Consider the following 27354-nt stretch of genomic DNA (forward strand, 5'->3'; position numbering starts at 1 on the left):
CACATATTGTTTACGGCATGAACTTGCAGGTTAAGAAGCACTTGTCAATGTCTATAGTTAATATCTGTACACTATATAGTGTAAAGAATAGACCCTCAAATTAAATATTTTCACATCTAAATTGTTCTATGATGCTTGTCAAATGTTGCAACGTTAATTCGACATCTAAAATGTCTTAAAATGCATCAGTCACATAAAAATGCATTATTTATGCCAAGTGTCATAAACTTACTTGAACACAAATTCCAAAAAATTAATATACACATATCCATCAATATTGATGCCTAAAATGTGATTATGGGTACTCAAATTAATTTCCTCTAATTAGTTTAGATTATATTAGATAAGGTTCAGCTTTCGTTCCACACATCCACAGATGAGATGATTCTCGTGAGTGTGAAAAAGTCACAAGGTATAACATTAAAAGCTATAAAATAGTTGAATATAATACTCTCTACCCTGCTAATTTGTCATGAGATTGTAAAAATAGATTAGTACATTACAGTACACTGGAACTTCTAATATTTACAGAATTAATACACTATCAGAATGAAACATAGTTATGTACTTTTAATAATTTTATCATATACAAAATACCTAATATTGAATGTTGTGGCCTAGTGCTGTCAGAACTGAAATCTAACATTTTTATTTAAGCTGGTCTACAGTCCCTGTTAAGATATTCATCTATAGACTACAAGGATTTGCCTATCAACTCTGTTTAAACAGTGCGTTATTTGAAAAAAGTTTTAATGGTTGCTGGCAATTGACTGAAAAAGTGTGCTCCCTTTTTGGATCAAGGTAAGTGATTTTAGGTCTTTATGCAAATCGTTCTTATTCCTAGTATTGATAGCATGTTATGAGTTATTGGTTGCAAACAGAGATACATTACTTGCAACAAATTTCATTAAGGAATAAATACACTGAGAAACAGAAGTTAGAATATAAAGTTACTTGAACACGTTTCTACATGATGTTCTTGAATTTACACCACCAAAGAGTCTTATTACACGCTTTTGCACAATAATAACCTTTGCTCAGTTTGAAAATTTACACCAGAATGCGTTCCCATATGACATAATACAATGAAAGTAAATGAAGTATGCAAGTTTAATGCAATTTTGTCATATGATAACATGGTTGGAGACAGTGGCTGTTATTTGAAAACAAATGTTGATGGTATTGAGACAGAGTTTTTTATATTTATATCTCCTGTATCTGTCATCATTCTCACTGCAAATACAGACTTGTTTAGGCGCTTCAGCAATTCTGTGGTATGCCCTTACTAAATGAATTTATTATAGAGTTGACAGAATTTATTACGATTTGAATTTATTACTGTCATTATGCTATTTCCACACCTAAATTATTACAAAACACTTGTGGCTAAAAAATAACATCCTGAGCAGGTAGTTGGTATTCCATTTTAGGCCTAAATGAGGCTATGTACCAAAGCAAACCTAACCAAGCGTATAAATGCGTAACAGCACATATGAGATCTACTCAAAAAATTCTGGAACGTTCGTAATTTCGTGCCAAAAGTGTGTTGGAGCGAAATGCGGTTGCTATCCCTTCACACACTTTTGTTTAATGTGTAACTGCCGGCAGTTTCATTGTTGTATGTCTCTCAATTAATGTTCAGTGCTGTATTGAGCAGAACGTTGTGACACACTGTTTGGGATTTTCGAGAGGCAGATTTAGAGGAGCACTACATCTGCATTAAACTTTGCATGAAACTAAAGAAAAGCTTTACAGAGACACAACAAATGATATAGAAAGCCTACGGTGATGAGTGCTTACACCTTACTCCGTGTTACGAATGGTTTACAGGGTTTTAAATTGGCCAGACGGAAGTTAAAAATAATCCTCATACAGGACGCCTTTCGACGTCGACCGAAGACGGTCATGTCAGGAATGTTACTGAAATTGCGGGTGCCAATCAAAGACTGACTATCCAAGAGATTGCAGAAGAATGTAACATTTCAGTTGGATCATGTCATGAAATCCTGACACAGCATCGTGGAATGCATTATGTTGCCGCCAAGTTCATCCCACAGCTCGTGAGTCAAGACAGAAAGACCTTCGCCTCGCAATCTGTGAAGGGCTTTTGGATCGCCCAAATGACAACGAGATGAGAATCATAACTGGTGATGAGACGTGGGTCTACGTTTATAATGTTGAGACGAAAGTTCAGTATTCACAATCGGCTAGGAAAGGTTCTACAAGACGAAATAAAGCTCGTTATGTCAGGTCAGGTCATGTCAAATGTCAAAGCCATGTTGTTAGTTTTCTTTGAGTTTGAAGGATTAGTTCATCATGAATTCGTGCCACAGTAACAAAGTGTTAATAGATGGTATTATCGAGACATGTTGCGATGCCAGCGAGAAAATGTGAGAAGGAAAGGACCTACAATGTGGCGAGACAATTCATGGCTCTTGCATCTAGATAATGCACCCACACATTCATCCTTGTTGGTGCATGACTACTGCACAAAATACGAAAACACTTTGCTGCCTCATCCTTCATACTCTTCAGTATTGACCCCTGTCGACTTTTTTTTTGATATCTGTTTGATAACCACGCTGAAAGGACTAAGATTGGCAACGATAGACGACATAAAAGAAAATTTGCAGACAGTAATTCGTGCTATCCAGCAAGAGGCATACCATTCCAGAAGTGGAAACGTGGTTGGGAGCAGTGTATCTGTTGTGAAGGAGAGTATTTCGAAGGAAACCACGTTCAATAAGTAAAAAGTAAGCATAGAAAAATTTTGTGGACAAAGCTAGGGAATTTTCTGAACAGACCTCACACACACTGTCAGCTGCTGATGTTACAAAACAGTTTTAAGATCCTGTTTGCCCCACCCTCTAGGCTGGCCATCACTTCCCTACGCTGTAAACTGATAGTCATTGCCCCGGTTTGTAAACTGACAATTTTGCTATAACTTAGTGATATGTGCAATAATTTGTTACGATTTTGCTGTGACACAACAATAGCCAGTGCAATTTGTCACAGTTTTTCTGTAGATATAGGTATGGAGCATATGTTATATTTTTTTGGTGTAGCAGCAGCATTTCATTACTTTTCGTTGTAACAAGGGGAAATTTCTTATACTTTTACTGCAAATGGGAACATTTGTTACAATTTTTCTGAAACAAGGAGAGTCTGTAACAATTTTACTATATGATGGGGCACTTTGCTGCATTTTTGCAGTAACACAGACAAATTTGTTGCATTTTTACAGTAGCACTGGGTTATTTGTTACAATTTTACTGTAAAATGGTAGTGAATGGAGCATTTTGTTACATTTTTGCTATAACATAAGTAAATTATGTACGTTTTTGCTGTAATATTGTGATGTATAGGGCAGTTTCTTACAATTTTGCTGTAATATGGAGCATTTTATTAGAATTTTTATGTAAGTGGGAGCAACTTTTTACACACTTTCGATATAACATGGGACAATTTGCTAAAATTATGCATTAACGTATCAATGTATAGAAGATTTTATACTTTTTTGATTTATCATGGTGAATCATGTTACATTTTCTTCAGTAATGTAGGATAATTTGTTACTTTTTTGCTGTAACATAGGGAAATTTGTTACATTTTTGCTGTAGCAGGGGCATTTTGTTACATTGTTGCTGTAACATGGGTAATTTGTTGCAAACTTTTGGGGTAACATGAGGAAATTTGTTACAATTTTGATGTAAGATTTCGCTATGTTTGGGGTAATGTATTACAATTTTCTTGTATGATAGTGATGGATGGAGCAATCTGTTACACTTTTCATAAAACGTGAGGAAATTTGTTATATTTTTTTTCTAACGTACTGATGTATGGGCCAAATTTTTACAGTTTTGGTGCAACATTCTAATGTGTGAAGCATTTTGTAACAATTTTTATGTAAAATAGGGTAAATATGTTACACTTTTGCTGTGGCATGGAGCAATTTGTAACAATTTTGCTATAACATGTGGGTGTACAATGGATATGCTAAATTTTTGTTGTAACATTTTGTTACATTTTTGTTGTAATATGGTCTGTCACATTTTGCTGTAATGTGGGGCAGTCTGTTACAGTTTTACTGTAACATGGTGATGCAAGGGGAGAAGTGTCATGTAGTCTCCACTGCACAGTTACAGATAACAATTATTTTTTACTGAAAGATAAAATTAATGCCCCATCATAGGGTTACTATAATGTTTGTCTTATATTCACAGCGCTTTTAGCCAAACTGAGATGTGGGAACAATAGCACAGTTTCTCAACAGGGAAATTCAGGTTCCACCTAATGATACTCTAACTGAAGCTGAAATCTTACTCAGGGAGCTGAAGCTCTTAGATAAAAAATTATGAACTTACTCCATAGGGTCAGATCCTTACTAAATTTTCAATTGAATCTAGACTAGGTTAGAAGATGATACTGTGAAACATGCATTTTGTGGCGATTTGTTAGCAACCATCAGTGCCAACAGCTGTCCTTTCCCAGAAGTTTTTGTTACTGGTACAGACAACTGTCATTTGACATGTCAACAAAGAATTTGCTGCTGGGAGCCATTCTGATCATATGCTATTTTAAGTGAATCAAGCATTGGAAGATAAGGGATGATGATGAATTAAAGGAAACTGATTTTGAAAGTAGAAGATATTGTCAGTGCCAACATCATGAGAATAACATAGTTTTTTTGGGAATTCTCATTGACACGTTCACTTTAGGCTGTATTTGCTATCAGCAGTAGTTACTGTGTGTGTTATGTATTGTCACAAATTAAATTTTCATGTATTTTGGTAAATTCAGTGTGTGGTACAAAGGTCAATTTTAGCTCATTGACCAACATTTAATTTATTTTGGTAGTGCCAATAAGTGAGCCACATTTCTTTTTACAAGTAAAACAGAAAATTTAGATGCAGAGAGTTTTAATATGAGGTTCCATTATGCTTCCAAAGTATTATTTATACCGAAATTTGGACATGAGCAAGTGCAGCTTAACATGGATGTTTTATCAGTAGTGCCAGTATGTTAGACACCAATTAAGATACAGTAGAAATGTCACATGTGCATTGAGCTGAAAGTTTTACCTATTTTGAGAAATAATATTGTTGAGGTGTAAAGTTCGAATTTTCAGTAGCGGACTGAGATCATTAATTACATTTGCATTTTATGATAAGCACACTGTGTGTTTCTGCAGTAGAAACCTTTACTTAGTTTGACAAATAATTTTATTTTCTTGCAAAGATTGGGTTAAAGTGGATTCACACTTGTTGGAACGTCACTGTCATGTTATTAAGCGTCGACGGTCAGAGGAATTCCTGAGCATTCACACTACACGGCATGTCAACATCGAAAGAACGTCTTGATGTTACAGCTCATTCAGAAAATACTCACCAGTGGCGTTATTTCATAGTTTATGGTAGATTGTTATAAAATGCTGAAATTTAGTTTAAAGCAGCTTGCAATGATGCTGTTGCACTTCATGATGAGGAACAAGAGCAGTGAGCCAAATGAGTCTGTGTTACAAAAAAAATGTTAAAAAATCGAGACTCTTATGGAGAGTTCCACACTCTTTACAAGGAGCTGGAGAGGAGGACTCATCATTCTATAACTATTTCAGAATGTCTAAACAACAGTTTTTAAGCAGGATACAAATAAAAACTATGAAGAGAAATTCAAGACTTAGACGTCCAATATCACCATGGTAGAAGCTGATGGCCTGCTTAAAGTACACCTACATGGGCCGTTTGGTTGAACTAAACGAAACAACTTCAACTTTTATAGTCCTGTCTTCCTCAGTTGCGTGTAATATTACGGTATATTGATTACTTATGGACCGTCTGATAGCAACTGAACAAAACACAATTTTAGTGCCATACGCGTTTCGCCTTTATTTTCTGCAAGGCATCATCAGTGGCAGTTTGAGAAAGAATATTATCTACAATATTAGGAACACTAGCAAACATTTTCATCAGTCACCTAGAAAATCAGATATTTGATAAGACAACCACAAATGATAGTTTCAAACTCATATATTGGTACAGATACGTGGATGACATTATTTGTCTGGTAGATGAGCCAAGTGAAAAAAACAAAGCTCATCAGAACATAAAATTCACACTTGAAAATCAAATAAATTTTCTTGACATTACAATTAAAAAAGAAAATGGTAAACATACATTTAACATCTTTAGAAAACCAACAGCCACAGACACAATAATACATTCCACATCCAACCACCCCCACAGCCAGAAACTTGCAGCACTAAGACACATGTTACATAGATTAAACAGAATCCCACTCAGCAAGAGAAACTATGAACAAGAAATGAGTACAATCATACAAATAGCTAGGAACAACGGGTATGACACTCATGTGGTACACAAGCTCAATCAAAAAATAAAAACACAAATAAAAAACAAACACAACAGTTCCACAATACAAAAGAACTCACAAGCTGAAAACTTACAAGTACACTCAACAAACACACACAATGACAACAACACCCAGAGAAGAACCAGATGGTACACCATGACCTACACACATAAACTAACACACAGAGTTGCCAACATCCTAAAGAGACAGGGCTTCAAAATAGCATATAAGCCTGGGCAAATCCTTCAATCACACCTATGCCAGCCAGCTACCAAGAGGGACAAATTCCAACAATCAGGAATATATAAACTTGAATGTCAAAGTTGTGATGCAGTATACATAGGCATGACATGCAGGAATTTTGAAACAAGATACAAAGAACATATCAGATGTTGGAAGTATGAAACAAACCATTCCATATTTGTAGAGCATTTAAAACACTACAACCATCATCCTACAAACATGTAACAAGAAATGAAAATAATGAGAATAAGCAACCATGACAAATACAAATGTAAGAAAACTTCCACATCCAGAAAGCCATAGCAGAAAACAAACATGTGATAAATGAACAAACACACATCAGCACAGGCTCCCTACTACACTTAATAAAGGAAATGATAACATAAAAAAACTCTTCCCCACACCATCTGGAGACACACATACACAGTCAAAAAAAAAAAAAAAAAAAAAATACACACACACACACAGAGCACAAAAATATATATATCACACCAAAAAACACACACACACACAGACACACAAACACACACACACACATACACAAATGCATCACGAACAGACCACAGATACTTCAATAGTTACACTCATAAGTTTGGCAATAACATTCGATATTTGGCAAAAACATTTGACAGTCGGCAACAGACAGTCGGCAACAGAAACCAAAACATTGCATTAAAACAAGTGTTCAGTGCATAGTGCTGTGGAATGTGGTAAAAACCGCAAATTGACGTTCATAAGAAGAAGAAAAACACCAAAAATGCAACAGGAACGTAATATGTAAGAAATTGTCCACCTAACCTGCCACTGATGATGCCTTGCAGAAAATAAAGGCGAAACGCGTATGGCACTAAAATTGTGTTTTATTCAGTTGCTGTCAGACGGTCCATAAGTAATCAATATGCCGTAATAAATGAAACAAATACGGAGGAGCTACTTTCCGGTAGCAACAGGGAAATATCACGTGACTTCGTCGATAGCCCGTCGAAACATTCTTCCCGAGAAACCTTGATATGATGGTGATGTGACATGGCGTGCTGAAGACGTTCCCTTGATGGCGTGTGTGAATGCCGCCATTTTAACTACAGAGGAGATTCTTTTTCCGCGACGGACGTGACAGTGACGTTCCGTGGAGTGTGAATCCACCTATATCGTTCACAATCAGATATCTATGTTGCAAAGAGATATCGAAGTTTTACCTCCGTGTGTGGAAGCTTGGGCACGATTACCTTTGGCCATGTTTTTATCTCATATTTGGAGCATTACAAACTTATATTTGCCTATTACAAAAATAAATACAACTCAGGAGAGATGCCATCCAAATCCTTCTTCTCTGCTAGAATGGTGCTTGGTCAGTGTGTTCGACTGTTGACTAGATTTATATCGCATATTTTGGAGCATTACAACTAGTTGTCGGTATTGTTTCGTAGTTACTTATTTATATACAACACATAAACGTTTTAGAGAGCTGAGACGCCATAATTCCAATTCGTAAATGTTTTCTCGATAGTAAGGTTTTGTACATTATTTCGTGAAAGGCCAGATAGAATGAAATAAAATTCACCTCCTGATGGAAATGTTAAACATGGAAATAACTTTGTGACACTTGAAAGAGTCGTTATGTGTGTTATCTGTGTTGTTATCATCTTTTTGTCAAAACTGTGCTTGTTCAAGTTTGTTTTCGTCCATACTCTCATGTAGACCCAGGACCACATTAATTGCATTCTGCCAGTACCTGATAGTAACGCAGACTGCCTATTTGTTTGTGTGACTCCCAGCTTAGCATAGTACTTTAAGCCTGTTTCACGCGGAGTAAGGTTCTGTGCAAGTTTTATGGATGGTGCGCATTGCTGTCAGCTAGCGGGTAGGGGTGACGGCTACCTCGCATGTTGAACCTCTCACACAGTGTGTGATTCGGCGCAGAAGCTAGCTCGCTGGCTTGAGCCCGTGAATTGGAGGGCGCACAAGCTGGCCAAACTGTAGTTTTTCTCACGCAATTGTAAAGAAATTATTGGATAGAAAGATTTGATTCTCAAACATCTTGTAGCTTCCTTCGTCAGCTTCATGACGAACTGCCTATCATTTCGTTAATGGTCACATTTATTACGGTATTTTAGGACTAAGTAAACTAGTGCAAGAATTTTGGGAAGTTTGCAATGAAAAATAGAGGTTGTTATGAATTTGCATTTGGTGCGGTCATGTGTTGCTGTGTTTAAAATATAGCTAAAATATCGAATTCTTCGTTAAACCTTTCACCAGTCTCGAAGAAAGGAATTGTACATAAAGCACTTCATCCCGAACTCGTGCGCCAGTGAAGAACCCAGAATGAAATATTCACGAAATTCCTCGTATCTCGTAAACGTTTTCAGGTATTGAAACAAGATTTTAGCGAATGATAGTATGCAGAGAGAAGAGTACTTCGCCATATGATTAACATGCAAAATCTCCATATCTACACTCCTGGAAATGGAAAAAAGAACACATTGACACCGGTGTGTCAGACCCACCATACTTGCTCTGGACACTGCGAGAGGGCTGTACAAGCAATGATCACACGCACGGCACAGCGGACACACCAGGAACCGCGGTGTTGGCCGTTGAATGGCGCTAGCTGCGCAGCATTTGTGCACCGCCGCCGTCAGTGTCAGCCAGTTTGCCGTGGCATACGGAGCTCCATTGCAGTCTTTAACACTGGTAGCATGCCGCGACAGCGTGGACGTGAACCGTATGTGCAGTTGACGGACTTTGAGCGAGGGCGTATAGTGGGCATGCGGGAGGCCGGGTGGACGTACCGCCAAATTGCTCAACACGTGGGGCGTGAGGTCTCCACAGTACATCGATGTTGTCGCCAGTGGTCGGCGGAAGGTGCACGTGCCCGTCGACCTGGGACCGGACCGCAGCGACGCACGGATGCACGCCAAGACCGTAGGATCCTACGCAGTGCCGTAGGGGACCGCACCGTCACTTCCCAGCAAATTAGGGACACTGTTGCTCCTGGGGTATCGGCGAGGACCATTCGCAACCGTCTCCATGAAGCTGGGCTACGGTCCCGCACACCGTTAGGCCGTCTTCCGCTCACGCCCCAACATTGTGCAGCCCGCCTCCAGTGGTGTCGCGACAGGCGTGAATGGAGGGACGAATGGAGACGTGTCGTCTTCAGCGATGAGAGTCGCTTCTGCCTTGGTGCCAATGATGGTCGTATGCGTGTTTGGCGCCGTGCAGGTGAGCGCCACAATCAGGACTGCATACGACCGAGGCACACAGGGCCAACACCCGGCATCATGGTGTGGGGAGCGATCTCCTACACTGGCCGTACACCACTGGTGATCGTCGAGGGGACACTGAATAGTGCACGGTACATCCAAACCGTCATCGAACCCATCGTTCTACCATTCCTAGACTGGCAAGGGAACTTGCTGTTCCAACAGGACAATGCACGTCCGCATGTATCCCATGCCACCCAACGTGCTCTAGAAGGTGTAAGTCAACTACCCTGGCCAGCAAGATCTCCGGATCTGTCCCCCATTGAGCATGTTTGGGACTGGATGAAGCGTCGTCTCACGCGGTCTGCACATCCAGCACGAACGCTGGTCCAACTGAGGCGCCAGGTGGAAATGGCATGGCAAGCCATTCCACAGGACTACATCCAGCATCTCTACGATCGTCTCCTTGGGAGAATAGCAGCCTGCATTGCTGCGAAAGGTGGATATACACTGTACTAGTGCCGACATTGTGCATGCTCTGTTGCCTGTGTCTATGTGCCTGTGGTTCTGTCAGTGTGATCATGTGATGTATCTGACCCCAGGAATGTGTCAATAAAGTTTCCCCTTCCTGGGACAATGAATTCACGGTGTTCTTATTTCAATTTCCAGGAGTGTATCATGGTATTCAAGCAGCTACAGATTTTTTTCAATGAAATGATGTAATTTTAAGCCCCAGCGATAAATTGTGAAATGAGAATTACTGTGGGTTTGGAACAACATATATGCGAAAATTTCACTTTACTTTTATACCGAGAATGGACATTTCCATAAACTATGACAGGTCTTTACATCAGTTGCTGTTTTATGATTCTATCGGAATTTCAACTGCATTAGAATGTCAGTGTGACGAATATTTATAAACTCAGAATTATTTAGGCGAAAGAAGCAGATTTAAACGTGGCAACGAGTGAACTGAATGTATTACTCAAAATTCAAAATCGATACTTCTGTTGAAATTTTTATTTTCGCCAGATTTCAAATATCCTTGAGTTTTCTGCAGAGAGACGTTTAAGAATGTTGAGTTTTGACTAATGCATTCAGTTCACTCGTTGCCACGTTGAAATCTGCTTCTTTCACCAAAACAAAAACTTCATAGAGTAAAACCATGCAAAATAAAAGAAACTCTTAGGAGCAAAGAATTCACAACACAGAACCAAGCACCACCGTAGGAGAGGAGAGGAAACACAGTTCTGATTTATTTACTTAAACACTTCCCCTAAATCATACTGCGGTGCACTGAACAACTTTTAAATAAAAAATAAGAAGTCAAAACACATTAGTTAGAAGCCCTATCTTGGTACACAATTCTTTAATTATTTTGATTTTAAAGGTTTTGTAAAGATGTCACCAAGTTGATTTTCAGAACACACCTATTCTACATTGATATCCCCACATTGATAGAGTTCCTAAACAAAATAATACCATACTTCGATGCACATAGAACGTTTGTGGAACTCTGCGTTTTTCACTAATTTAGTGGTACTTGCATTGTCAATTAAGATTACGGTTGTGTTTCTTTTTCCACTGATCTCCAACAGAAGTCTGTTGAAACATACTAACTCCTTTACTCCTTCAAAAATGTTTTCGAACTGCTAGCCACTTGAGATTTATTTCACATGAAATATATCTGAAAGAAATGAGAATAATCATCTTTGAAAATCACAAAGTAACGAAAACAATTTATAGTCAACGAACATGGGTCCTAGCTGAGTGGTCAGCGTGACAGACTGTCAATCCTAAGGGCCCGGGTTCGATTCCCGGTTGGGTCGGAGATTTTCTCCGCTCAGGGACTGGGTGTTGTGTTGTCCTAATCATCATCATTCCATCCCCATCGACGCGCAGGTCGCCGAAGTGGCGTCAAATCGAAAGACCTGCACCAGGCGAACGGTCTACCCGACGGGAGGCCCTAGCCACACGACATTTCCATTTTTACCGTCTACAAAATACTGTGGTAGCAGGACACTTAATTGTTATACCGAAACGAGAGAGCACATCTCGTACATGATGTTTATCTTGATGACAGAGTCTCTCATGCCAACACTGTAGTTGTTCTTCTGAAGTTGCTAAGTTAATCATTACTTCTGAATCCGGAGGACAAACTCGCATGTTTATAATGTATACTGAACCAACTAATCTTCCTGTTGAGACTATTTCGCTGCATCGCTGAATGATAACACCTTTATTATCACAAGTCACATTATACCCATGCTGTGTATCTTGACAGACAGAGAAAACTTGGCGTCTGATATCACGTACCTACCATTCATTTTCAAGCAAAACAGGTGTCCACCTTTTGTTTATGAATATATCGATATGAATACTGCCAGTCCCATGTGCAACAATAACTTCTTTGCCAGCTGTCTGTACACACTGTAGAACTGGAAACTTTTCGAATGAAGCAAAATGCCGTTTATTTGGTGAAATATGATGTGTCGTGCCAGAGTCCAGAATCAAAATTAGCATGAGAAAACAAGCCAGTGGCTAGAAATGTATTTGGTTTGTTGCTCACTTTTAAACTGGAACTCAAAGAATATTACTGTTATTAGCTGTTGCTTTTGCTTTTTATGCAACCATGCGCTTTCTGCAGTTTGCAATAATATGTCCGGCTTACTTGCAATAATGACACGTACAACTTCCTTTCTTCTTTGATTTACTTCTCTCTGTTGCAATTTTCTTCTGTTTTTGATGATGCTCATTCGATTTTGATTTTGTGTAGAAAGCACCAGCTGCCCGTGTAGCTATCGAATTCTCAATTGAACGCTAATTCTCAATAAGAAGCTTTTTCATCTGCTCAGGTTCCGGAACACGATACCAGGTCGACCTGTAAAACTGATGTTTGGGTCCTAATATTCTGAAAATACGATGGTGGAGCAGCACAAGGGCAAAGTTGCATTTGGATTAATTTTGTTCAGTTCACTGCACAAGTCATGTAAGGGTATCCCAAATTTCTTTACCTCAGTCTTCTATCTTACACAAACATCAGGTTTCTCATCAAGCGCCGTTCCAATGATATGAGCTGTCCGAGCATTGTCCCATTGCCAGCGCCGATATGCTTCAGATGGTTCTTCCCCTTCCGCTAATGACAGACACTGACGTGTACCATCTATAATCGAATAATGAAAATGTTCCTTTAAACAAAGTTGAATCTGCCATTTCCACGTTTCCCACTGATCTTCCCGTGACAGTTTGTGAATGTTTATACGACTAATATCATCACTCAACTGAATTGCTGCATCTGCCATTCCAAAAATTTTGCTGTCTCACGAATATCCTAGTAAATGGAAAAATAGTCTCATGAACGAATATTATAATTCTCAGAGCCTGAAGCATTCAAACCTGTGCCCATAACCTGTTGTGGATGAACTTAGGATATGATTTTATAGCAAGAACACAACACTTTTAGGAATATATATCTAAAAGATGACTCATAGCAACAACGAAAACTTCATAGAGTAAAAGCATGAAAAATAAAAGAACTCTTAGGAGCAAAGAAATTCACAACACAGAACCAGGCACCACCGTAGGAGAGGAGAGGAAACACAGTTCTGATTTATTTACTTTAATAGAAATTGCGACAGAATAATAAACAGCAGCTGATGTATAGACATGTCAGTAGTTTATGATGTAATTTCTTCATAAATATTGTTACAAACACACAATAATTCTTGTTTCACCAGGTATCGATGAAGCTTAAATATTACATCATTTCATTGAAAAGAAAAAAAATGTTAAGTCGCTCGAATATTGTGGTATATATAGAAATTTCACATATTAATAATATGATGAAATACTCTCCCTCTTTGCGTACTGGCATTTGCCAAAATTTTGTCTCAGTATCTGAAACCGTTTACGAGATAGAGGAATTTTGTGAATATTTCATTCTGGCCCTTCGCTGGTATGCGGGCTTGAGAATAAGCGCTTTACGTATGATCCATTTTCTCTATATTGGTAACAGAAAGCAATATCCTTCAAAATTTAAAGAAAAGTTCAATGTGTTAGCTACATTTCATATGCAGCAACAAATAACCTAACATGCACCAAACTCAAGTTCATAGCGACCTCTGTTTTTCACTTCAAACTTTCCAAAATTCTTGCAGTAGTTCACTTAATTCTAAAATGTTATAGTAAATATGACCATTAATGAAATGATAGACAGTTTGTTTATCATGAAATTGATGAATGAAGCTACAATGTGTGAGAATCAATTTTTTCTTCTTTTACTACCAAATAGTTTCTTTACAACCGATTCAAAAGTACAAAAATATCTACTGCACGAGTAGTTTACATATAATATATATTTAGGATGTAATGCACAGTTAATAGTGTTAAATATGTTAGTAATTTTATCCTTATTGATTTGTACTTCCTTTGTTATAATTATAAGTTTTTTATTTTATTTATTTTTTATTTATTTAATTTTTTGCATAGAATCAACAAAAATTATGACTATAACAAATGCCAGTGTTGTTTACATAATTATGAAGATGTTCTTAAAATACAAACAAAACAAATAGTTGATATAAATTAGTAAGACTATAATACAAGCACACAAAGGAAATGTAGTGTCTCATAAGTAGGTTTACAACTAAAATATTTCTAATACAAACTACAAGATCACGTGTTTTCAACTTAAAATTCAGACAGAGAGTACAAACATTTCTTTGACAGGAATAATTTGATTAGTTTTAAAGATATTTGCATTATAGGCACATAAGTCTTTTGGCAATTTGTTAAACCAAATTTGACCACTGACGTCTGGGTTGTGATCTGTTATTTTTAACTTTATTCTTTGCCTAAAGTAATTATTTTTATTTCTAGTGCTGTGGGCGTTTATGTCATTGCATCTTCTTAAATATTTTAGATTATTTACAAAAAATAAAATACCTAAAATAAATACAGGGAATACACCGTAAGGTACTTATGTTGCACACATATCTCTTTAACAGAATAATTACAACCCAGATCATACGTTATTCTAATTGCCTTTTTCTGCAACGACATTAATCTATTGAGGTGTGTATCAGTAGCACAGCCTGAAAGTTCAATACCATAATTTAGTAAAGGATATATTGTTCCATAGTAAACAGTTTGAATAATAGGGTTTGTATCTATTTTTGCAACATGACTGAGTAGATATAATCCACTACTAACCTTTCCACAAACAAAGTTAATATGCTTTGACCACCGCAAGTTTTCATCTAAGTATAGGCCCAAGAATTTGCAGTGGTTAGTGGCTGCTGCCTCAGTTCCATATATATTATTTATAGAGGTATGATGAGAGTTAACAGTCTTGAATGATAATAATTGTGATTTATTAACATTGACCTTTAGCTCTTGTTCTTGAAAATACTTAATTATAGTTACTACTCAATCTGTTGCAGAAGATTTAAGTTCACAGGTACTTTTGCCAAAAAACAACAGAGATGTGTCATCTTCATAGCTCACTATTACGGAATTTTCTGGCTGGGTGACATCATTCACATAGACTAAAAAGAGAAAGGGGCCAAGCATAGATCCCTGGGGGACTCCTTGTTTGACAGTTTCATTAGAAGACTGGGCGATTGCAACTCGGTCATTAATTTGGTATGTTAGCTTTGTGCATTGCTTCCAGTTTGTCAAGTAGTTGGTTAGCAGTAGTAGTGCTGAATCTTTTAAGCCAAATGCCTGAAGTTTCTTTATTAATAGTTTATGTTTAACTGAATCATATGCCTTGGTAAGATCAAGGAATATGGCTGTTGCCAAATCACATGCCTTGGTAAGATCAAGGAATATGGCTGTTGCCAAATTTCCTTCATCTAGTGCACTATGCACATTACATAAGAATTCTGAGATTGCTGTGATGGTGCTGTGGATTTTCCTGAAACCATGTTGTGTTTCAGTGAGTAGGTTATTTGTTGTGAAGTAGTCACTGAGTTGTGAAAGCAAAACGTATTCAAGGATTTTGCTAAATATGGGGATTAATGATGTTGGCCTAAGGTTTTCAACCTGCTTTTTAGATCCTTTCTTATATACTGGTTGTACTATGCTCATTTTTAATGAGTCTGGGTAGTTGTTTTCCCTAATACAGCAGTTAATGAGATGGGTAATAGGTTTAACTAAGTCTTTGTGGCAATTTGTAACTAGATATCTCATCCCATCCAGCTGAGTGCTTGGTCATTACTGTGCAGATTATTTGACTTACTTCATGTTCACTCACAGTTCTGAATTCAAAGTTTGTACACTGGGCTGAGCAAATGTTTATCTTGCTGTTTTGGTCAACAGGTTAAGTAGGAATGCTACATAGAGTGATGAAATATTTATTAAAAATGTCACAGATTGTTCTCGGATCTTGTATTAATTTTTCCTCATGCAATATGCTTATTTCTTTTGTATTCACATTTGATGGTGCTTTATGGTATTGACTGATGAGCTTCTAAGATGCTTTACTCACATTGTCAGATTTAATGACTGTATCACTGTGCACCTTTCTTCTGAAATTCGAAAGCTCTGCCTTAAACACTTTCTTGGCTTTACAATACTTTTCCTTAAGGATGATATCCTCTTTTGGTTTATAAAGAAAGAAGAGGTCATGAACGTTCTGCTTGAGTTTAATCAAACTACTTAGTAGTTTCAGCTTTGGTTTCTTTCTATGTATTAGAGCCCTTTTTAAATCTTTAACTAGGCAACAGTGATTAAAATGTCTCAGAATTGTTTCACAGAATTGATCCCATTTCTTGTTTGAGCCTTTTACCTTATAAACACAGTTCTATTCCTCCCAGGCTAGTTTATGTTTAAGGCGACTTGTATTGTGATTGTTCAAGATTCGTTTCTGTTCAGTGACATTTGTTAGTTCTGCTGTATTTACACTCATGTGCTCAACACACTGACAATAGTGGTCAGAGTAGTGAAATTCTATATTTCTGTGATTAACACTGTTAGCAGCAAGTTTACTAATTATCGCATAATCTGTCCTGTTGGAGGTGTAGTTTGTCACTCTTGTATCAGTGTCTATTATGTTGACAAGGTTATATGAATTCAGTATATCTGTCAGACTCAAGCTAGGCATGTTGTGAGAGTTTGCATTAATATTCAAATCCCCAAGTATAGTAAGATTACTAGGGCCACTTAAAGTAATTACTGATCTGAAACTATTAAAAAAGTAAGACACATCTGCATTTGATGGGTAATAAATTCCTATTACTTTGTGCTTTGTATAATTACTACCCTCTCCTTTCAATTTAAGAGTGATTCCAGTAATTTCTAGATTTGTTTCACTACTGTGTTTATCCAGGAATGACATTTTAGTAGTAATTAGTGTTTCTTGGACAAAAATAGTAAACCCACCACCTTTATGTAGCTGTCCACAGTAGCTGTTAGCGATAATATAGCCCTCTGATTTACAAAATTTTAATCCCTCAGCTTTAAGACCATGTTCAGCAATCACAATGACACAAGGGGCATGTTCTGTCACAAAAACTTGTAAAACGTCTAGTTTATTTCTGAGGTGCTGAATATTTATGTGCATTAGTTTCAGGACTTGTTTCCTACCTGCTGCACTACTATATTGTTCCGACCAGCTTGGTTCTCGCGAAAAACCTTGTCTTTAGTAACAAGCACATTATTCCTTTCGTTCCATTCTAGTTCTTTGGCTGGGGTGTAAGACTGAGGACTAATTTGTTCATTTACTGGGTGTGCTAATTTGGATCTTCCCCTTTTGTTCATGTGAAGACCGTGAGTTGTAAAACATGACCTATCAAATATGCTTACATCAACTAAGTTAACATTAGAGAACTTCGTACAAAATCTTTTAAGCTTATTATTAATTTTATCAATTTCCTTATTCACACACGGCGACTCAGGTAAACTGTGTCTCTTGCTATAATTAATTACAATAACAATTGCGCTGATTAGAAAAGTAGTAGTCTTGGATAATTCTTTAACATTGTGACTGCACGGTTGCAGTATATATCGTTAGATCCTCCACAAATCACAACTGAATCATTTGTAACGTGTTTCTTACTTACGACAGGTCCAGTAACGTCCTTGAAATGTGCACCAGGTTTTACATTACGTTGTGTCAGATTTATCTTCAGTAATTCTTGCGCTAGTCTCTTACTGTGGCTATCACCAAAGATTTCTATTTTCCTTCTGTTCCTTTATTTAACTTACAATCACTGCATTTGGCTTGGGAGCAATTTGGTTATTTGCACAGTGAGTTTGTTTGCCATTTTAGACGTAGTTATTACATAGGTCGGCGGATTTGTTCATGTGCACTGGTATTGAAGAGGAAGCACCGGTTTACACATCTTCACACATTGTCTTACCTCGCCATTGCTGTGCATATCATTCAGAATTACCAGTTCTGTTAAAGACGACTAATTTTCTGCTTGCACGATACGAGAATAACGGGTGTCCGACTTACGTGGATGTATTTCGTATTTCGCGTGTAGTTTTTTCACTTCATCCTGCAAGAGTCCAATAATTGTAATATACAAAAGGTTTTCCTTTTTGATACCGTCAATCGTCCTTGCTGCCTCACAAGTACATGTTTCTTGACCATTAAAGGACGCTGCCTTTTGTTTACAGTGTACACAGTTACACAATAGTTGCGTAGTTATCGTCACGTCTCACTGAGGGGGCAATCTTTCTGCAGCGAAAATGATATTTTTGATTGCACTGAACACAGACGAAGCCACTTTTCACAATTTTCGCGCACTTTTTGCAATATGACACTTCATAGCATAGTTTTCGTGGACCTCTACATTCAAAACCTCCGCAGCTGAGTGTAGGTTTACACTGCCTGTGCTGTGATGCGACGCGATGCGATGCATAATGGCCAAAGCGATGCAACGCGATGGAGCATTCACATTGCACACGATACAGCGTGCGCGCGCTATCTGGCCAGCAGTTATTGAGCAGTCTCGCCACGATGTCGTTTTTCCTCGACCCAGTAAATTCGTTTTTATTAGAAAACAGTGCTCTGAGAATTCAACGCAGTTGTGAATGGGTGCATGAAATCAACAAGGAGAGGAGGGCTTTAGGAGAATTTCATCATTTGTACAGCGACTTGAGAAAAGATGAGGATAAATTTTGGAATTATTTCAGAATGAGTATAGAGACATTTGATTATATAGTGTCGTCTGTTTCAAATAGATTACTGAAGCAAAAGAGAAATTTCAGAATGGTTATTACCCCTGAGGAGAAAGTTACGGTCACCATCAGGTAAGTACACAATATTAAGTATACAGCAATCATTTTATTATGAAAAATTTACAAATTGTGATAGATTCAAACTTTCTTTAATAAATTTTGACGTAGTTGACAATGATAAGTAAAATACATCACAGTTCACTCACTTAAGTATCAAAGTTATCAGAATCTTGGTGGCCTGAAATAACAATTGTGGTGTCACCGCCAGACACCACACTTGCTAGGTGGTAGCTTTAAATCGGCCGCAGTCCATTTAGTACATGTCGGACCCGTGTGTCGCCACTGTGTGATCACAGACCGAGCGCCACCACCAAGGCAGGTCTCGAGATACGGAATAGCACTCGCCCCAGTTGTACGACGACTTTGCTAGCGACTACACTGACGAAGCCTTTCTCTCATTTGCCGAGAGACAGTTAGAATAGCCTTCAGCTAAGTCAATGGCTATGACCTAGCAAGGCGCCATTAACCATTTTAAGATAGTCTCACTTGTATCATCAAGGAATGCTGTATACAAATGATGGATTAAAAGTTAAGTATTATAGCAGCTACGTACTTTTCTTGCTACCATTCATTACGTATCCCGTTTCAGACCTCTCTATAGCTTACGTGAGATTACGCGTGCCTTTCGGCTACTTCAGTGTGGCGTAGCTGTCTTGTTATGCCACATCAGTTGGCGACGAGTCAACGGAAAGGGTCTTGTTCTTCCTAATTGCTTACATTTACTTGTGTCATGGCTTCGCCAGATGTACTGTCCGAATTTTATCGCTTGCAGAATCAGCAGACACAGGCGTTATTGGATACCCTTGGACAGCTCGTCCAGGGTCAGCGTGCACTGCACACCAATGCGGCCGCCGCTGCTTCATCGCTACCACTGCCACAACATGCAGTTGCACCGCCATTCCGTAATTTTCAAGCAGACGTAGAATCCTGGACGGAATGGTCACGCCAATTTGGATTTCATCTCGCCGCCTACAGAATTCAAGGTAACGAGCGGCAGCCTCATTTATTGGCATGTGTAGGGGTGCAAAGGTACCGTGTGATAGTTAAATTGTTTCCCCGACGCGACGTAGCAACTCTGTACTACGAAGAAATTTTGTCGGCATTGGACGCCTATTTCAAAGAAACAGTCAATGTCGTTGCAAAAAGGTATACGTTTTTTCGTACAAAACGTACGGCCGGTCAAACTAATAGGGACTGGGTTGCAACATTGCAAGGCCTTACAAGGGATTGTGCTTTTGAGTGTGAATGTGGACTCCCTTATTCAGATACAAAAAATGGTTCAAATGGCTCTGAGCACTATGGGACTCAACTGCTGTGGTCATTAGTCCCCTAGAACTTAGAACTAATTAAACCTAACTAACCTAAGGACATCACACACATCCATGCCCGAAGCAGGATTCGAACCTGCGACCATAGCAGTCGCACGGTTCCGGACTGCGTGCCTAGAACCGCGAGACCACCGCGGCCGGCTATTCAGATACAATGGTACGTGATGCAATAGCACAGAAAGTTTCTGATGTTCGCATACGGGAACAGATTTTGAAACTAGTTAATCCCTCTCTTCAGCAAGTGATAGACATATTGGATAGACAAGACACACTTGACTTTGCACAGGAATCATTTGCAACTTCGCCAGCTGTGTGACATTAACCGGCCCACCGGGCGCGCTGCGCGGCCGGTAAACTGTCCTCGCGCACATCCATGCAGCTGCCACCACGCTCTAAACCAGGTGTGCTGCGACAGCATACAACTGCAGTGAAATCATGGCCGCGGTGTGCAACTAGACATTCGCGTGAAAATTGCCCGTCACGCCAAGCTATTTGCTTTTTCTGTAATAAGAAAGGACATGTTCAAAGTGTTTACCAGAAAAAGCTCAGATCAGACAGTCACACCCATTCCAGGCCCTTTGCTTCGTGCCGGAATCGAACCAAGGTCACTCAGGCTCGTGAACCTTCGCCCATGGACATTCATGTAGTTAATTCTACTTCGTCCAGTGCCACTTTCTCTAACAGTGACTGTGTTCGTCCCACAAACAGTGTGCGTCGACGTCGCCGGAAATCACGTCAAGTAGCAAGTGATGCTGTACCTGTATCAGTTCCCACTGCACGAGACAGTCGCTCTTGTCGTCAGCGGGACAATAAACTTTTTGTAGATTTGGACTTTAATGGCAAGGTCATACCATTCCAGCTCGATACCGGAGCTGCTGTTTCATTGATCAATCACGACACGTACAAACAACTGGGCAAACCTCCGTTGCATGCCGCAACTGTTAAGCTCACTACATATTCAGGACAGCAGATCCCTGTGTTAGGACAGTGCACTCTTCTTGCAACATACAAGGGACAAACAAAACTTGTGTCATTTTACGTTCTTCGTTCTCCTTCTGCAGTGAACTTGTTTGGTTTAGATTTATTTCAGTTGTTTAACATGTCTATAGTAAATCAGGTCCTATCAGTGAATCAGACTGTGCCTTCCGCCAGTGTTTCTCGGCTATGTGCAGAATTTGCAGACATTTTTGCACCGGGCCTTGGTTGCGCTAAGAAGTATGAAGCACATTTGGAACTGAAAGTCAACGTGCAACCGAAATTTTTCAGAGCGCGCAATGTTCCTCATGCATTGCAAGATGAGGTCGCAAGAACATTAAACGCTTTAGAATCACAAGGTGTACGTGAATGTGCGCAATGCCTCTTCCATTTCAGCTCCGCTTCATTGCTTACGCCGTACAGGTGTTCCATTTCTCTGGACGACGGAATGCGAACGCGCCTTTCGCAAGTTGACATCGGCGTTGCTTTCAAATGCTTGCCTTACGCCATTCGATCCCCGGAAACCCCTTTTGTTGATGGTAGATGCATCGGATTTCGGGATCGGTGCTGTGCTTGCGCACAAAGATGGGTCGCATGATCGTCCTATTGCCTTTGCGTCAAAATTGCTCTCGTATGTGCAAAGAAATTACTCGCAGATAGAGAAAGAAGCTTTGGCTCTCGTGTTTGGTGTTACTAAGTTCCATGATTTCTTGTATGGTCGTCACTTTACCATCATCACAGACCACAAACCTTTGACGTCGCTTTTTCATCCGAACAAGCCTGTACCTCAGCGTACAGCACAGAAATTCATTCGCTGGTCTATTTTCCTCTCACAGTACTGTTACGATATCTTGTATCGGTCCACTGCTAAGCACGGAAACGCCGATGCGTTGTCCCGTTTGCCTGTTGCTGAGGATAAAGCATTCGATTCTTCCGAACTTGCTTGCATGTTCATTGATGCAGAAACCGATGAAGTGGTCGAATCGTTTCCGATTGATTTTCGTCGTGTAGCTACAGCCACAGCTGCTGATCCCTGTCCTTGCTACCGTTTTGCGTTTTGTTGCTACGCAATGGCCTTTGTCAAAGTCTCGGATCGAGGATCCGTTGGTTCGCCGATTTTTTGCTCACAAGGAGAGACTTTTTGTTCGACGTGGTGTTTTGTTGTTGCGTTCTGATAATGATTAGTCCCGAGTCGTGGTCCCACGTTCGTTACAGTCCTCTGTCTTACGGCTTCTTCACCAAGGACATTGGGGTATAGTGCGAACGAAACAACTTGCTCATCAGCACTGTACTTGGTTCGGAATCGATGCTGCGATTACGAATATGTGTTCTTCTTGCATGGCGTGTGCCGAACAACAATCCGCACCGCTGCGGAAAGTCTTTGCATGGCCGAAAGCCACTTCCCCTTGGCAACGCTTGCACATCGATTTTGCTGGTCCATTCTGGAATGCTCGATTGTTCGTTCTGGTAGATGCCTTCAGTAATTTTCCTTTTGTTGTCCGGATGTCTTCCACGACGTCCTCTGCCACCATCCAAGCGTTGTCTGCTATCTTTTGCATTGAAGGTCTTCCGCAGACTATTGTTTCCGACAATGGCCCACAGTTCATGTCCGCAGAATTTCAGTCATTCTGCCAGGCCAATGGTATTCAACATCTGACATCCGTGCCGTTTTCGCCTCAGTCAAACGGTGCTGCTGAACGATTGGTCCGGACTTTCAAGTCACAGATGTTGAAGTTGAAAGAGTCGCATTCTCGGGAGGACGCGTTGTTGCTCTTTTTGTCATCGTATCGCTCTCAGCCCCGAGATGGTCGCTCGCCGGCTGAGTTGCTCCACAGTCGTCCTCATCGAACCTTGATGTCTTTGCTGCACCAGCCGCATCAGGTTCCTGTGCAGCGGCAGACTTCTGCTTTTGCTCCAGGCGACTTTGTATCCTATCGCAACTTTCGCGGTTCACGGCGTTGGCTCGCAGGGCGCATTCTTCGCTGCCTCAGCCGCGCGATGTATTTGGTTTTGGGGGCCTCTGGTGAGGTGCGTCGGCATCTCAATCAGCTGCGCCTCTGTCGTCGCACGGGTTCTGCCGCTCCCCGTCTGCTTTCAGCGACGGTGCCGTCCGGTCAGCGCCCTGGGGACCCATCTACTGGCTCACCTCATCCCCAGGTGTTACCGACGATGCCTTCCATTTTGCCCCATGGCAACGCGCCGCTGCTGCCTCCACCGCCGCCGCCTGTCCTCCAGCCGGCGCCGCCCGCAGTGGACGCTTCGCTGCAGCCGCCAAGCGCCTCCCTGGGTCACGCGCCGCCGATCGCTTCCCGTGACCAGCTGTCCTCCGCCATGGAACTCTTGCCCGCTCCGGACCACATGACGTCATCGCGCGTCGGGTACCCCAACGCAATGGAGGTCGACCCTTCGGCCCCTCCTGTCTCTTTATGGGCGCATACACCGCATGTTGACATGCACCCTGGACTAGGTTTTTAGGCGTTTCCTAGCTCCCCTCGGACCGAATGGCCGGGTGCGGGTGGCACAGCCTCGCCTGTTGTTAGGCTCCCCACCTCATCGCATACGTCAACATGGGGTCCTCCCCACAGCGGGCGGAAGCCTTATCACACGACCGTTCGCCGATTTGCGGGGGAGGAATGTGGTGTCACTGCCAGACACCACACTTGCTAGGTGGTAGCTTTAAATCGGCCGCGGTCTGTTTAGTACATGTCGGACCCGCGTGTCGCCACTGTGTGATCGCAGACCGAGCGCCACCACCAAGGCAGGTCTCGAGATACGGAATAGCACTCGCCCCAGTTGTACGACGACTTTGCTAGTGACTACACTGACGAAGCCTTTCTCTCATTTGCCGAGAGACAGTTAGAATAGCCTTCAGCTAAGTCAATGGCTACGACCTAGCAAGGCGCCATTAACCATTTTAAGATAGTCTCACCTGTATCATCAAGGAATGCTGTATACAAATGATGGATTAAAAGTTAAGTATTATAGCAGCTACGTACTTTTCTTGCTACCATTCATTACGTATCCTGTTTCAGACCTCTCTCTAGCCTACGTGAGATTACGCGTGCCTTTCGGCTACTTCAGTGTGGCATAGCTGTCTTGTTACGCCACAACAACAATATCATCAGGTTGAATTTCAGAAATGACTATTTCATTTTGCGGATTTCCAGGAATTACGATTTCAACTTGATTTCAGGTGCATAGGGTGACATCAACGAATGTGCAATGGAAGTGGTTGATTGTTCCAATTCTTCCAAAAGAACCTGCTGAATTTTTATCCTGGCTCTCAACTGAGCTTCTGGTGATAGTTTTCGCATTGCTGGCAGCAAACTCACTACAAAATGATAGCTGTGATCTTGCGTTTCTGATTTCGGCATTTTCTGCTCAATTAGCTTCAACTTTTGCTTCTCTATATTTAACAACTCAGAGTTTGTCGATTTCTTGGATCTCTTGTTTTGGTTTGTGTGTAGGGTGGGTGAGGGAGGAGGCATCGAAAAGCTATCCTCTGAACTTACAGACAGTCTTGGTTTCATCAGGTGGAACACTCTCTCTCTCTCTGTAAGAGCTGGTGAGAATGGTACGTCGTCATTGACGCTGACGCTGCACAGGCGAGGGTGGACCCTCGGCGTGATCAGGAAGTTCTAGCACTGGTGAGCTTCGCCTTCCTCATGGCGGTGTGGCGAGTGGAGTCTTGGCGGTATGGAATGGCATGGCGGTGTGCATATGCATTTTTTTGGGAAAGATGAAAAGATAGTCAGAGAAGCAGTAAGAGAAGAGGAAAACGAACGGCGTAAGTGACTGCCCGGTGGGTGGCGACAAGGGGTCCCGCTCCGTCTCGGGATGTTTCTCGTGGATGCGCTACTGGTGTTGGGAACGTTGGCGTGTTTGGCATGCGATTTCTACCCTGGCTGCCCTGGCCTCGGCGTCTTCTTGCTTCCTTCCAGAACAGTACTCTTCCTGTAGCCATGCTTCTACGACGACGTTCAGTGTATCCCAGTCTCGGGGCATGTACATGGGGTGAGAGTTAATGATGGCTAGTTCCTGCGGGGTGACCACCTCCTCCCAGATGGAAAGCCATTGGCCGAAGCGGGTACCGGCGGAGGGAGGCGAAAGGCTTAGGCTGGTCCGGTGGGGTGAAGGGGTATGGCTTGTCCATGATGGCCCAGGTCCTATCCTGCAGAGCCGCCGCAATCGCCTTGAGGTCTGGCTGCAGGTCACGCACTCCTGGGAGCTGGAGGCACCGTCTCTTCTTCCTTGGTGGCTTCTCAACGTGAGAGGAGCCGGACGGTGCCTAGGCACCTGTGCTTACAGCTGTCCCCGTAGTGGGGGGCGGCCCAGGCGTCACATCTTCGGTTTCCATGGGCGCCACCACCTGCATAGCTGCAGGGGGCGAGGTGGCGCACGTCTGCGTGGCGGCGTCGATCCCCACTGGTCGCACCGCGGGTGAGGCGGGCGTGGGGCCGAGCACCATCTTCTTGTTCAGAACTCGCAGCTCCTCGCGCAGCTGCTGGAGCTGACGATGAACCGCGACGAGTTCTGCTTTGAGTGTGGCCCGTTCTGCCGCAAAGGTGGCTTGGAGGCCGGCCATGGCATCGTCAGTGGCGGCTTCGTGTCGGTGCGGCTCACACCCCTCACCGGAGCGGGGGGGCAGGGCGGCCATCATGGCACTTGACACCGCCACAGGGCGTGGTGCGGCGGGCTGACATCGTGACTCCCTGAGGTAGCTGCAGCTACGCGAGTTGGCAGTGTGTGGCCCGCCACAGTTTGCGCAGCTGCTAGCCGCCCCACGAGGCTTCGTGCAACTGCGGGTGTCGTGGGCTGCCGCGCACTTCAAGCACGTGACGGCGTTCTTGCAATCACGCGCAGTATGGCCCAGACACTGGCAATTGTAGCACTGCAGGCTCTTGCTGTTCTGCTGCATGCGCTTGCGCTTTGGCTGCCGTTGGCAGCCGCCGCTGTACCCCATCACATGGATGAGAACTTCTAGTGTGGTGGCAATCTACTTCCCTTTTCATCCTGCCATGGCGTTGGGCTGTGGCGTTGGCGTGCGCGGTGATGGTAACGAAGTGAGACGCAGTGAGTCGAGCAGCGGAATCCACCTCAACGGGGACAACCACATGAACCAACAGGGGACCACCAACCGGTACATCGTCGTGTTACGATGCTGTTCCTTTACGGTGATGAACATTAGTCTTCATCTTCCGTGGCGTTATTGTGTCAGTCAGGAAGGTCATTAGCTTGTACCACAGCCAATTGGATTGGAAAGGCGGCATGCCACCTTCGTCTCCTGAACGTTCAGTGCGAGTTTTTTTGAGTTCAGAGCGGATAGTGTCATGTAGGTTCTTCCATTTATTCTTGAGTACCTCGCCCGAATATATATAGACGTGAAAATATGCGTAAATAATTAAGTACACTGTATACTTAATACATTTTTTGTCCTTAGCACATTAACTGCAAATCCTACGAAGATCCTACACATCCTTCAATTACGCTCATTTCATTCTTTTTCAGATATTTGTTGGTTGGGATGTCTTTCCATGCACTGTCACAGTCATTTCGGATGGGTCTAACTACAGTCGCACAATGTGTGCATGAAACGTGCGCCACAATATGTGAAATTCTGAGCCCTGTACACCTGCCTTCTCCTACTATACCACTGCTTCAAACCGCTGCAAAACACATGTATGCCAACTGGAATTTTCCGAATTGTGTGGGGGTCACTGATGGTAAGCATGTTCGGGTTAAATGTCCCCCTCATTCTGGGACAATGTATTACAATTACAAAAAATATTTTTTGCTTGCTTTACTAGCTGCAGCCGATGCTAACTGCAGATTGATAGCAGTTGATATTGGAGGCTATGGCAAGTAATCAGATGGTGGCATATTTAGAGCAAGGAACTTGTACAATAATATTTTGAACGAAACTGAAAACTGGTCTCCACCGAAAGAACTACCAGGTACTTCAGTAAAAGTCCCATTAGTGTTGGTTGGAG

At 41.5% G+C, this 27354-nt stretch overlaps 1 protein-coding gene across 1 annotated transcript in view; it reads right to left on the minus strand.

Annotated features, from left to right (window-relative positions):
- Window positions 1-26327, minus strand: part of LOC126474356 (bile salt export pump-like) — a 179905-nt gene extending 153578 nt beyond the window's left edge. Inside the window, exon 1 of the mRNA XM_050101823.1 lies at window positions 25671-26327. Within this exon, the coding sequence (XP_049957780.1) occupies window positions 25671-26327 (657 nt within the window). The remainder of the gene's footprint in view (window positions 1-25670) is intronic.
- Between the last annotated feature and the right edge of the window lie 1027 nt (window positions 26328-27354).

The sequence above is a fragment of the Schistocerca serialis genome, chromosome 4, assembly GCF_023864345.2.
Source record: "Schistocerca serialis cubense isolate TAMUIC-IGC-003099 chromosome 4, iqSchSeri2.2, whole genome shotgun sequence".
NCBI classification, from domain to species: Eukaryota; Metazoa; Arthropoda; class Insecta; order Orthoptera; family Acrididae; genus Schistocerca; species Schistocerca serialis.